Source organism: Tenrec ecaudatus, chromosome X (assembly GCF_050624435.1).
Source record: "Tenrec ecaudatus isolate mTenEca1 chromosome X, mTenEca1.hap1, whole genome shotgun sequence".
NCBI lineage: Eukaryota > Metazoa > Chordata > Mammalia > Afrosoricida > Tenrecidae > Tenrec > Tenrec ecaudatus.
In genome coordinates this window covers 19,001,525-19,015,988 of record NC_134548.1, presented here as the reverse complement: position 1 = coordinate 19,015,988, position 14,464 = coordinate 19,001,525, and the positions used below count along the sequence as shown (strand labels likewise).

The following is a 14,464-nucleotide window of genomic DNA, read 5'->3' as shown; positions in this document are numbered from 1 at the left end:
CTCACCAGAGGTTCAAATGGCCACCAGATGTTCCCCACGGGGCATGGGAAGAGCATTTTCTCAAAGCCTGCTTCGTTTCAGATGCACAAGAATGCACACAGAGGAGGGTGGCCAGTCAGCCAGGGCTGAGGCTCTAGGGAAATGTCTGAGCTCAAGCTTTCCCCCAAGTGGACAGACATGGCCACCGAGAGTCGGCGAGATGAGAGCCAATGGAGGAGGTGGCCTCGCCTACGCTACCTGCCGCTGCACAACTAGAAGCCCCTCCCGGGGCTTGCAGCTCTATTCCTTTTCTGTTCAGACTTGATCAGGCAAACGGCGACACCAGACTCCATCTGGGCAGCACGTTCCCACATCAGTCGGACTCAAAGTGAGAGCAAGAACCTTCCAGCGAAAAAGGGGGAAAGTCAAGATCCCAAAGACTCTGCATTTATCTTCAAGTCTAAAGATGCTGTCTAACCCTGTACCATCAAATCTAGCCCCACCCTCCACAGAGCAGTGGACTGCCTGGGCTCCCTCATATGGCTTCATCCGCGAGGGTGCCCAGCTGCACCGGCGGAGGGCTTTCCGGGTACATTCGAGGTGAGGCCCTGCAAAGCTGTGGTTGGAAATAGGCTCTGCAGAGTGGGGGGCATCCTAATCCATTCAAAAGGCCAGGAGCCACCATTCGGCGGACAGCGTGTCCACACGAGTAGCCTAGGGCTTTATTGTTCTCGGGGGGGGGGGGGGGGGGTTGGTTTGCTAAAGGAACAGGCTTGGTTCATTTTGCACATTCCGTTTTTGAAATCCTAGCATCTGGAACAGATACTGTTTAGATCCAAACAGGTCCCCTTCTCCAAATCATGAAAGCACATTACAAATGAAAGTTCTCGGGGAGTATAAGCTTGAGCAGCAGGGGGTGGGGTGCGAGTGCTCGATGCAGCGTCTAAGGGCACTGGTCAGCTTGCTCCGGACGGCAGAATGCAGAGGGCCAGCTACCACAGACGGCAAGAATCCAGGCCTCGGTTCATCGTGGAGTTCAGTGGACAGTTGAAAGCTCTCTGAAACTCTTCAAAGTTGCTAATTGCACCATTGACTCTGCAAAAGATAAGTCACAGTCGGTGTCATTTCATGCTCACATACCGCCCAGCACGTCCTAGAGGACAGCAGTGTGTTATTCGCAGGCCATGTTGGCCTTGAGTTATGGCAGATAAGGGGAGACAACTGAGAAACAAACCAAGCAGACACCAGACCCACCTGAATGCCAGGCAAACGTTCCTCTTATGCTGCCCCCTATCATCAAATTATGTTTCAAATTCGAGTGTGTCATCATCACTACTTAGCATTTCTAATGTTTCCAAAAGTTCATGTACAAATTTCACTATCTTTTCTTTTAGAATGAACTTTTGGAAGCCCCCTGGGAAAGTACACAAGTAGTTAAATGTAAAGCCTGTTCGTGTCTTCGTGTGTAGCTGAAGGCACAGAACACCTAGATCAAGACAGCCTTTCCAGTGACCAGAAGGTTCCCTCGGATCTTCTACCCAAATCACCCATCAAAATAACCACCACACCGATGCTGGTTTCTATTGCCACAGATTAGTCTCACCTGTTTGGGGGCTTCCTGTCTTCACTCATACCATATGTACCCTTTAATCTCTGAGTTTTTCCTTCAACATTATGTTTGTAAGTTTCATCTAGGTTGTTGCATTTCCAATTCTGCTTCAAAAATCCATCCTATCTACAAAAACACTTCCTCAAAACTTCTATTGGGCATGAAGGTGACTTCTTACCTAGAAATCGGTGTGTATGACAATCAGCTAGTGCATGGTGGCCAGTGGGTATCGATGACAACTTCTTTCAGAGGCGTTCCCTCCAAACTCTGGTATCCTTGCCAGTTCCCTGACTAAAAGCTGTCGTTGCCTACTAGCCCTTTGATTTGTTACTGGCTTTGGAAGTGAGATTTCCATTGTGTGATTTCCACGGCACTCAGAATCTGTATTACTGCAGGTGTCTGGCATGCGTCAAAAGTGGGGTGGAAAGAGCTCCCCCTCATCTATTTCTTACTCAACTGCATGGTCCATGGGTTGACTACAGACTCCACATTCTCAGTCACTTACTCTCTCTTTCGTAAATGAATTTGTTACCTGTGGGCATTTGAACGATGGTATCTAAAAAAAAATCCTCAGAACCTCGTGTTTTAGTTGGATCTATGGGGAGGGATGCATATTTCAGTGTGATTCACCCTGGGCAGTGTTAAATATAGAATTTGGCCGATAATTAGTAAGCATACTTGGCAAATTGTGGCCTAAAATCCAACATCACAGGCAACTAGTTGGTAAAAGGAAATTAGTTTCTAAAAACTTATCTGTTGAGTAATTAATCTACTGTGTGCTTTCATCTGCACCATTTGTCAGTAGGAGCGCATTTTAGTCCATTAGAGACTGTCAGCCTTCAGACAGTTCAACCCAGTGGGGGAGACTTTCCAACACAGTTATTAGATTTTTATGCTAGTGGAAAATTTATAGTCAATTTCTGCAGCATTTCTACGATAAGATTTTAGGAATAAGATTTTAACATATAGAAGAAATTTTAGGATATTTTACTGCAATATGCTAATAGGTTCATTTAAGCATCAAATATAAAGATATTCAGATATGATATGTTCTATGCAAAGAATAAATGGAAATTGTCATCGCTTCTTGAATTTTATAGGGTAATTAATTCTCTGTCCCCTATAGACACATTACAACTTAGCATAGGGTAAGTAATAATAACCTTAATTTTCATTTTAAAAAAATTTCTTTTTAATCAACATTGTATACATTTTAACATGTAAGATTGTCGTTCACAATTCTCTCTGATTCTGAATAGGATTAAAACTAAAAGCTTACAATGTGGAGGAGCTTTTGACTCTATACATGAATTATAATTGCCAAACATCACATTCTATCCTGCCATTTGTTCAGAGTTTTTTTAGCAAGTGGGTATTCATTCATGTTTCTCAGTCAATTGCGTGGCAGAACAAGGGGTATAAAATGGAATATTCCATGCCACAAAATAAATTTGAGCTCTAACGTATTTCAGACAGAGTCTATGAGATCTCATCCAATTTTCAAAGACTGTGCTTTATAGCCCAGACAAAAAGAAAAGCAGGTTGTTGTGGAAATCAAATACTCTGGCCTCATGAGATGTATCATATCTGGTACCCATGAAGGACTGTCTTGCAAACATTGGAAGATAGTAAGTGGGATTTCCTACAAAAGCTAGGGTTTGGACTCCAAATTGTCTCTGGAATCTTGATAAAAGCAGCATGTACAAGTGACCACCAGCAGAAATGTAGTTGAGATAATGTGACCTAAACTTGCTTACTACTGATAAAGAAAAAATGCTTAGTTTCTGTATGGCCAAATGTATTTTTGCCTGTAAAATGGAAATCACACTGCTGATGATACAGGCGTTGGTCCAGATTAGTTAACAGCACTGGGATGTCTGTGTGAAGAAGTAGAAAGAACTGGTATCATCCATTTTACCTGAACTGAGGAGGGCTGTGAGCACCAATCTGGACTTGTTCTCGGGCAGCTTCTGGTCTGTAGGAATTACACCTCACCTGAAAGAGGAACGCAACCTTTAAGGGCATTTCTATCCCAGTTTTTCATTTTCTACTGTCTTACCTCCTCCAAGTTATATTCAAGAGTAACTGGAGAACCGATGGATGATAAATAGTTGTAGATCAGATAAAGCCTTCATCAGTAGTAATGTCTATTCTTCCAATCCCCAGGGTCGAAGATTTTGTCAATGTGGATAATTCCACAAGTGGAATGCCTGAGGCCAGCTTCTAGACAAGTGTTTGAACTTGACAGAGACTAGCACTTGTACCCAGAAATATGCCAATGCATTCATTGCAATTCTGTAATGCTTTTAATGCCCCCTTCCGAATGTAATCATAGTCCTTCAAACCTACACATGGAAGCAATCATCAGTTACTGAATACGGTAGTGAAAAGGTAATTGGTACTCTAGGCACGCACTTGCCTCACTCTAGTCTGAAGCTTAGACAGGAAGGCACTCTCCCATCTCCTTTGAAGGTGATGGCTTGCAGGTGCTGTTGAGATGGTTCCAACTCATAGTGACCCTATGTTCAACAGAATGAAACATTAACCAGGCTCACACCACCCTCACAACTATTGCTCTGGTGTGGGTAAGCCCATTGTTGCAGCCAGTGTCAATGCATCTCATTGAAGACCTCTTTCTTTGGGGTTGACCTTCTACTTGACCAAGCACGCTGTACTTCCCCAGGTGTTGGTCCCTCCTAGTAACAGGTCCACAAGTTTTTCCATCATCACTTCTAAGAAATATCTCAGCTGAACTTCTTCCAAGCCAGATCTGTTCAGTCTATTGGCAGTCCATGCTATATTCAATATTCTTTGTCCCTCCCTTCATTGAAAAACATCAATTCTTCCTTGGGATTCCTTATTTATTATCCAGCTTTCGCATGCATATGAGGCAGTTGAAACTATCACAGCTTGGGCCAGGCACACTTTAATCCTCAAGGTGACAGCTTTGCTTTTTAATAGTTAAAGATCTCTTTAGCAACAGATGTTCCTGATTCAAAGCATAGTTTTATTTCTTGACTGCTGCTCCCATGGGAATTGATTGTGAATCCAAGTAAAATAAAATCCTTGACAACTTTGATCTTTTTTTTCCATTTGTCACAATTCTGCTAATGGACCCAATGGTCCACTTGTGATTTCTGTTTTCTGTTGAGGTGCCATCCATGCAGAAGGCTGTAGTCTTTGATCTTCCAAGTGCCTCAGCTAAGTGCTTCAGCCCTTCACTTTCAGCAAGCAAAATTGTGTCGTCTGCATATTCCCAGAGACTGTCAGATTAGTTAGAATCATCTTCCAATCCTAGCTTCTTGAAATAGCTGCTGAACATAGAGATGACATGCACTTTCCCTGACTGTAAACCTCAGAGTAATCCTTTTTTTCTCCTTGCACAAGCTTTGCATCTGGAATCTCCGTGCTTGGAAATATTTCCCACAATTTGTCACGATCCACCCAGTCAAATGCCTTTGCATCGTCAATAAAACATACACTCTTTCTACTAAGCTTTCAGCCCCAATCCATCTGACGTCAGCAATCCTATCCCTCATTTCCACGTTCTCTTTTGAATCCAGTTTGAATTTCCCCTGTAAATGTACCATTGTAACCGATTTATAAATTACTGTCCACAAAATATGACAAATGTGTGATAGCAATGATATTGTTTGATAGTGTCAACATTGTGTTCAATCACTATTATTTGAAACGGACACGAATATGGTTCTCTTCCAGTTAGTTGGCGAGGTAGCTGTCTTCCAAATCTCTTGGCATAGACAGGTGAGTGTTTCCAGCACTGTATCAGTTTAATGAGCCATCTCCATTGGTATTCCATCAATTCCTGGACCTGCGCTTTTCCCTAGTGCCTTCAGTGCAGCTTAGACTTCTTTAATACCATAAGTTCCTGATCTTATACTGCCCCTTGAAATGGTTGGATGTCAACCAGTCATTTTTTTAATACAGTGGCTGTGTATTCCTTCCATCTCCTTTTTGATGCTTCGTGCATCATTCAATATTGTGCCCACAGAAACTTTCGATATTGCAACTCAAGCCTTGAATTTTTTCTTCCGTTCCTCCAGCTTGAAAAATGCCGGATGGGTTTTCTTGGTTTTCTAACTCCTAAGACTTTGGCAGTAAATGTGGCTATAGGAACTGCTCTGGCCCATGAATTGCAAGCAGAACTGAAACCTGTGACTGCCTGGCGGAAGCTTGCAAACCTTCACATCAGTTTTAAAAGACTTACGAGCAACTTAAGATGCTATATAAGAGTCGTGTTGTCATCTCTCTTTCCTACTCCGATGGTGACGACGGAAGCCCATGTCAAGATAAAGACTCCAGTGTCGGGGTCCTCGATGAGCTATGCTCCGTGTCGGATATGAAGCATAAATAAGAAGAGAAACTTGTCCTTCTGTTTGCGTCTGCCACAGAACCTATTTAAACCTTGCCTTGAAGCATGGCATGATGTATGAGGTAGTCTTAGAGTATGGATGTCTACAACACATCAATGTGAAAAGAAGAACATTCCAAGTAGAGTGAAACATGGAAACACAGACACAGAAGCCGCAAAGAGGCATGTATCAGGGCAAAAGCAAGACGTTCTGTTTAATTGTACTGTCCGGCATATAATGGGCAGCAAAAGGAAACCAGGTGAAAGAAAGGATGTTGCCAGATTCCGGAAGTACTGAGCAACAGGGCTAAAGTGTTTAAACCACAGTTAAACATTGTTTTTGAGCCGAAAAAATTATACACTCGATATTAGCAAGTGATTTACCTGGCAAAGACATAGAGTAGGTAGGAGGAAGAAATGAGAGACTAGTGCAAAGATTACTTCTAGGCACCAGGAAGCTCTAAATAAATATCTACTGAACACAGAGACATGGTGGCACTGTGGGTTAGGCATTGGGCTGCTAAATGAAAGGTTGATGGTTCAAACCAGTGTCTGTGGGACTGTAAATATTTACAGTTACGGAAACCCTCTGAGTCAGGATCAACTCAGTGGCAGTGAGTTTGTTTTGAATTTTTGAACACAGAGACCCCCGAGATGGGAGAGAAATAGGAGGATGAGATAAATACCCGAGGAAACACTTGATTAAGTCACAGCAACTACAGGGATATTGGACGCAGGAAAGGTGCTCTGTGGCTATTGCTTTTGATTAAGACAAAGGCCAATCACGATGGTCCTGCATTTGACTGTGAAGATATTTTCGTATTGCACTGTGATGCCTTCATTTCTGCAGAAGCTGCCTCATGTGAAGTTGTTTCTGGCCTTTCCTTTTGCCTCGTTTCTTCAGTTACTTCTTTTTATATCCTTTTCATTATATAGTACTCGCTTTGCTTCATATATCATTTAAGCAACTTCTGGAAACACATTGTTTGTTACTGGTTTCCTACCACCTTCTACTAAGAGGGAAACAAGCTTTACTTCCTATAAGCAGATTTACTCCGATGTGCAAGAGATTTTTAAATCCTCCCTACTCTATCAGTGGGAAAGACGCCAAGGCAAAGCTCTCCTTAGTGTTAGAAAATAGCTTTTCATCCCCCCTCTGCCAAATCTCTTCAGTTTAAAATAAATCAGATATCGGTTGATATTTTATTTGGAGACACTTCAAATTTATGACTATAACATCAGTATTGATTCGTCTCTTTCAACTATAGAGAGACATTGTGAACTAGGCTATAATTAAGAACTGATTAGGACTTGTACTTTGTCTGCTAGAGCAGTGGTCAGCAATTTTTTTCCTCTAGGGAGCCCTGGTAACCCAGTGGTCATGTGGTGGGCTACTAAGCCAAAGGTCAACAGTTCGAAAACAGCCACTCCAAGGGAGAAAGATGAGGGTCTCCATGGGCCATAAGGTCTCTTTGCAACTACTCAACTATCTCAAAGTAGCCTGGACTGGCCCACAGACATACATGTATGCATTAGGCATGGCTATTTACCGTGGTGGGCTACTAAGCCAAAGGTCAACAGTTCGAAAACAGCCACTCCAAGGGAGAAAGATGAGGGTCTCCATGGGCCATAAGGTCTCTTTGCAACTACTCAACTATCTCAAAGTAGCCTGGACTGGCCCACAGACATACATGTATGCATTAGGCATGGCTATTTACCGAGAAAACATTATTTACAAAAACGGGAAGCAGATCATACTGGACCCATGGGCCTCAGCATGCCAACCCCTGCTCTAGAATCCTCTAACAATACTTGAGTGTTTTTTTTTTTTGAGATCTGGCTTAGTACTGCCCTAAAAAAGCATGCTTAGTTGGATGTTATAGTCTTCTCCTTAGTTACAGTGTGGTAGCCTGAGATGAAGGAGCTTGGTGGTGCTGTCGGGTAAGTGCTGGGCTGCTAACCACAAAGTTGCTATCTGTTCTCATGAACGTTTACGGCCTCTGAAACCCTGTCTATAGGGTCACTATGAGTCAGAATTGGCGTGATGGCAGTGGGTATCCTTTGGTGAGCACTTCATCGAAAAATGGCAAGTGTCTCCAATATACTCAGCCTATAGCTGATGAGCCAACATAATGGGGAGTTTGAATCTGGAAAACATTTAAAAGGATGAAATACCTTAGCTCCCATATTGTGATATGAGAACATATCACCAAAAAAAAAAGGAATAGATACGGCACTCCAGGTTTGCTCATCCTGGGACGGCTCAAAGGCTGGTGGCGTGTTGCCAGAAATGGGAACGCTAATGAAAAATCGTGGGTTTTTTTTTTAATGACTCCAATTTTGTTGACATCAAGTTGATAAATGGTCATTTACTTATTGTTCTTTAGTGTTATCACCTCAGGAGTAAGAATGCAAAGAATCCAGGCAGATGATAATCCCTTAACCAAAGTTGAAAGTGGCATGCATGGGAGTGAATGCAAAACCCTATGTATAAATGACTGCAAAAACAAAGAAACATTGCCCAGCGTATGCTCATGCCTAAGAGCCTCCATCAACCTACCTCTGACCTCTTTGCAAAGGGACCTACATGTTTTGATGTGCAGTGCCCAACCAATAACAGAGCAGAAGTGGCCTTGGCCTCATGATTCAAACTCCGAATTTGGCCTTATTTAGTGTACAACTTCCCTACGCGAATCCCTTTCAATGTCTGCACAGAAAACCTTCAAAGCTGCCAGAAGAGTGGCATGACTCTCTTTCACCTTTTTATTTTTCAGCTCTAGTTGGATCCTCCCATTCGCATGACAGTTAAGGAGCATAGCCTTACAGACTCCCTGCTGGAGGGGAGGTGTAAGTTAGTCGGCAAAGGAGTGGGAGAGATGCAGAAGGAGGCCAGGGCCTTACAAACAAGTTTCTAGGCGTAGTTGTAAGTAGCATCAAGTACATTATAATATCAAACTTGCTAAAAATTACTGATAAACCTCCAGATCCCCACTGTACCTCAATTTGATCAGTTAATTGCCATACAGTAATCATGTGAGATGTAACCTAAAAATAATCATCAATATAAAACTCTGGCTAAAAATCAATGTTATATCATGACCCTTTTCTTCCAAACCTTTGATTAAGGAAATGAGCCAAAGCCCTATGGTTCTTGATCTACTCACATGAGCATAACTCAAGAAGAAGAGCTGGTTGTTGGTGAAGGTGATGCCCGGAAGGAGCGGTTCCTCCACTCCCTTCCTTTGGTCATTTACCCATTTCCTGTACGCCTAGTAAGAGAAGAGCAGACAGTCACTAGAAATAACCTTTACTTCTCTTTGCTCATCCAGTGCAAAGATACGGAATAAAACCCCACGGCAAATACCATGTGTGAATGCACTGTGCCAAATTTTCCTTTAAGGAGACACACCCGTATCTGAAAATGCAAGTCAATGGCCTAGTGCCTAACAGTGAAGCAGGTTTCCTTGCAAACGGACCTTACACCCAATAGATCCAAAGCAAGTGGACCAAATGGTCCAGATGTTAAGTAAATGCAAAAGCTTTTTTTTTCTCTTTCTTTTTTCCTCCTATGCCTACCAGGGAATAAACCAACATTAACACAATGAGGAGGCCTAAAACAACAACATACAGGTGTCAGTATATAGCCACTGAGAAATTTTGGTTTTCCAAGAAAAGGGAAAAGCTATTATCTTCTGTCACTATCATTTTATAAAGGGGGGTATATTTATAATTTTATTGGGGGCTCTCATCACCATCCATACATATATCCATCTTGTCAAACACATCTGAACATATGTTGTCATCTTTTTTAACATTTTCTTTGTACTTGAACCCCTGACATCAGCTCCTCATTTTCTCCCCATCCTCCCCTCCCCCATGTCCCCTTGATAATTCATAGTTTTTTTTTCATGTCTTATACTGATTGCTGTCTCATTGTACCTACTTTTCTGCTGTTGGTCCCCCTGGAATGGGGACATACTTTGATCATTGGGATTGGTTCTCCCTTACTGTCCAACCTTTACCCTTCTAGTATCACTGCTCCCCTTATTGGTCCTGAGAGGATTATCTGTTCTAGACTCCCTGTGTTGCGAGCTCTTTTCTATACTAGTATACATGTTCTGGTTAAGCCAAATTTGTAAGATAGAATTGCGGTCGTGGTAGTGGGGGGAAGCATTAAAGAACCAGAGGGAGGTTGTGTGTTTCATTGGTGCTATACTGCACCGACTGGTTCTTCTCTTCGTTGTGGCTGTTCTGACAGGGAGTGACCAAATGACTACTGATGGGCTTTGGGTCTCTACTCTGCACTCCCCCTCATTTCCATTTATATGATTTTTATTTTGGGTCTTTGATGCCTGATCACACAGGCTGGTGTGCTTCTTCCATGTGGGCTTTGTTGCTTCTAAGCTAGATGGCCGCTTGTTTACCCTCAAGCCTTTAAGACCCCAGACGCTTTATCTTTTGATAGTCGGACACTATCAGCTTTCTTTACATTTGCTTATGCACCCATTTTGTCTTCAGCCATAGTGTCGGGGAAGGTGAACATCACAGTGCCGTGTTAGAATAAATTGTTGTGTTGAGGGAGTACTTGAGTGGAGGTCCAGTGTCTATCTGTTACCATAATAAAGATATGTACATAGCTCTATTCCCGTCGTTGTATATAAGTGTATTTACATATATGCATGCCTGTATTTAGACCTCTATAACTGTCCTGTGAGAGAAATATATCTTAACTAGAATATAGGAAGGACATAATCTCAGGGTAATATCCTGGTCTTTAAATTCAATGCCCTTAGCTTTATGAAAATCTTTCCACATTATCCTTGAGTCTTGTGTAACCACAGAGCAGTTGGATGATGAAACAGAATTACGGACTCTTACCTGACCGAGCATCTGAGACCCACTAGCCTGTGGCCATAGTTGAGAAGTTTCAGGAGATAATTAGAAAGAAGCCTAGAGAGAGCAGTATTCAAAGAAAACTCATATGGCCCTACCCCCAAGGAGATTTTTATACCATGCTTTGATACCATAAATTTTACCTACTCTCCTTTCAATACATGACTAATCAACTCAAATATTATCCCTATAGTGGCTTTCTAGCCCTAAAAGAAAGAAACGCAGCTCTAGCGTTGAAATAGCATCCATGGGGAAATTCAATTTTATTTACAGAAATTCTCTAACATTTGATTCCTCAAGAACATGCCTGTGCACTCAAATGATGCTCTATCATTTAATTTAAATAAAAAAACACAGTCACCGTGGCAGCGCATACCCTAAAAGCTTCCCGCAGACCTCCATTATCGGCAATGTTTTCGCCCAGAGTCCTCTTGCCCTTCACCTAACAAAAAGGGAAAAGGAAAAAAGAGTACTTCACTATCATTCAAGAGGAGGCATAAATAGGACAGCAAGAAAAGGTATCCTTTTAAAGAGGAAATTATGTCCAATAACTCGAGAGATAGTCATAATGCATCAGAAGATGGCAAACAAAGTCCTGCAAAGTGCTCCCAAATATAAGTTATATTTCATTATGCTGCACATTTCTCTCTCACACACCTCTTTATTCTCACCAATTTAGCCAGCTCCCATAAAATGATGATAATATTCTGAGTAGCTCTGGCCTAATGGGGAAAAAATAGAAATGTCGATATACCGGCTACTTCCTCTGCTTCACTCCCAGTTTGAGACTTCTCACTGTGCCTGTGCGTCCATGAATGTACCATCCACACAGAAACGAGATTGTAAGCCCAAACGTCATCCTCTCACCTTCAGCAATCGCCAGGAAAAAGGAAAAGGGTAGCTCTCGTGGGGTGGGGCAACAAATAGCAACAGTGCAAATCATAAGGTCAAGATTGACAATGCGTATGACAATGAGTCCAGTGTGGTGAAGAAATTCTTCCCAACGTTTGAATAATTTAACGTAAAACCATAAAAGACCTAGGATAAAACCATTCTAAACCAATGCAGCTCTAGAGGTAAGTTTGGCCTGGTCTCAGTGGCTACCACTTGGCCGAAAAACACATTGTTGACTTGGGGGTCACACAGTCCATTCAACTCTACTCTCAACCTGCAGTGTGTACCTGGGCCCTGGGGGGATAGTAGCTATGTGTTAGGCTGCTAACTACAAGGTCAGAAGTTTGAAACTACCAGCGGCTCCAAGGGAGAAACAAGGCTTCCTCCTCCCATAAAGAGTAGCAGTCTTGGAGACTCCTAAGGGGAGTTCCTACACAGTCACGATGAATTCAAATCGGCTCAAGTCAATGAAAAGGGTTTTGAGGACTATGTAAACATCTCATGAGCAGACTGAGGATTAAATGTGTTTCAGTAAGTAGACTGAAAAGTCTACCTCCCGTGCCTTACCTAAAATAATGGACACGAAATATGCACTCTCTTCCTCCAAGGAAATGATTGTTGAGTTTTATTTTTCAGTGCCCAAGTCTTTGTTTTCTCCTAGGATGAGGGCACTGATGAATATATCACAAAATAGAGGCATCTTAATTACCATTTACTGTGCACTTACCACATGTCAAGCATTGTGCTATTAACTCAGTTAACTCTCACCTCAAATTGTTGTGTTCTGAAATATTTACCCCTTTGAAAGGTAAAGACTGAGGAATGTTAAACTAGTTTAAGTTCATGAAATTAGAAGTTGACTAAACCAAGATTAGGACCCATGTTGTATTGTAGAAGCCATCCACTATGCTCCCGTTCTGATATTGCAATAGAAGACGCAGCTATGTGCACAGTTTTGTAGATCTAAACCAACAAAATGGGCAAAGAAACGGCTTTCGTGGGTACTTTGTCAAGAAGCTAGAGCTGCTCCACAGGAACATCGATTGATGTACATTTCTCCCCCTGAAAAAGGAGTGGGTTCACTTGTGCCAGATATGACCCCTGTCAGTCTTTATAGACATTCACTTAAAAACGAAGTATAAAAATATATACCTAGATTTTTCTGGAGGGCTCCAAAGAACCCTGAATATAATACACTGAAGGAGGTTTTCCCCAACCTGAGTAAGAAAACAGGATCGCAGTTATTCTTGGTCAAGGGCCCAAGGGACCTGGGAAAAAGCACACTCATACGCTGCAGTGTTCCAGTTCTCTGGGGTCACCATGCTTCTGTCAGATGTTGTGCCCTTTGCCAAGTGAGTTAGGGATCTGCATTGCCTGCACGTGTATTTTAAAGGCAGGTCTCTCTGCAGAGCCATACCTCTTAACAGTTCTTCTTCTTGCCAAATACAATTAGAGAAATAAGGTTCTAATTAGAAAAGTAGGGATCGGAAAGGAAATGTAGTGGAAACTAGATAAAACTTTACATTTTAAACTCTGCTCAAATATTATTTATTTCTGCTATGATGATGGAAATCTGTCAACAAATATTATTTTCTCAATTTTTGTCTTCCCTTTTGTCCAAGCTAATCTGTTATTAGCAAATTTAAATAGAAAACTCAAATAACCTTATCAATAAATACTGAATAGACATTTGTTCAAGTTTATCAGCTATTCTTAATTCCTAAATCATATCATCGCTGATGAAATACTAAAGAAAAGAGGCATGGAAGGAACAACTTGATAAAACAACAAATTTTATCCTCAGCTATCTTCTCAAAGTAGGGTCGAACATAAGGATGTGGATGGAGTGAAGCCTCTTGGAATAAGCCTTCAGGATCTCCATTTCCTGATGGGGCACAACTCAAAATGAGAAGAAACAGCTGCAAACATCTATTAATAATTGGAACTTGGGATGAACAAAGTATGAATCTTGGAAAAATCAAAGTCATTAACAATAAAATGGAACACATAACAATCAGTATCTTAGGCACTAGTGAGCTGAGGTGGACTGGCATTGGCCATTTGGAATCAGAAGGTTTCTATGGTGGCAATGACATAATCAAGAGGAATGGCATCGCATTCACCATCACGAAGGACATCTCAAGATCTGTCTTTACGTACAGTGCTGTCTGTGGTAGGATAATGTCTCACCACATACAAGGAACTCCAGTCAATACAATTATTCAAATTCATGCACCAACCACTAAGGTTAGTGATGCAGAAATTGAAAAATTCTATAATGTCAGTCTGAAATGGATCAAACATGCAATCAAGATGCCTTGATAATTATTGACGATTAGAATGGAAAACTTGGACCACAGAGGAAGGACCAGTAATTGGAAAATGATAGAAACAAAGCTGGAGATCGCATGATGGGATTTTATAAGACTAGAGACAGACTTATTCATAGCACATACCTTTGTTCAACAACACAGTGATCACACACATGGACTTCTCCAGATGGAATACATAGATATCAAATTAACTATATCGGCGGGAGGAGATGATGAAAAAATACATCAACAGCTACTCGAGCTGACTGTGGCACAGGACACCAACTGCTCACAAGCAAGTTCAGATTCACTGCACTGAACACTAGTGACAGAAGACATGATGAGCTTTGGAATGACATCGAGAACATCATTTTTGAAGTAAGCAAAGGGTCATTTAAAAGACAG

General features: G+C 41.8%; 1 protein-coding gene across 1 annotated transcript in view; it reads right to left on the bottom strand.

Annotated features, from left to right (window-relative positions):
- Nucleotides 1–743: 743 nt before the first annotated feature.
- PHEX (phosphate regulating endopeptidase X-linked) overlaps nucleotides 744–14,464 on the bottom strand; it is a 228,224-nt gene continuing 214,503 nt past the window's right edge. Inside the window, exons 19-22 of the mRNA XM_075538878.1 lie at nucleotides 11,230–11,295; nucleotides 9,125–9,229; nucleotides 3,507–3,583; nucleotides 744–1,074 (exon numbers count right to left, since the gene is read on the bottom strand). Coding sequence (XP_075394993.1) covers nucleotides 972–1,074; nucleotides 3,507–3,583; nucleotides 9,125–9,229; nucleotides 11,230–11,295 — 351 coding nt within the window. The 3' untranslated portion in view covers nucleotides 744–971. The remainder of the gene's footprint in view (nucleotides 1,075–3,506; nucleotides 3,584–9,124; nucleotides 9,230–11,229; nucleotides 11,296–14,464) is intronic.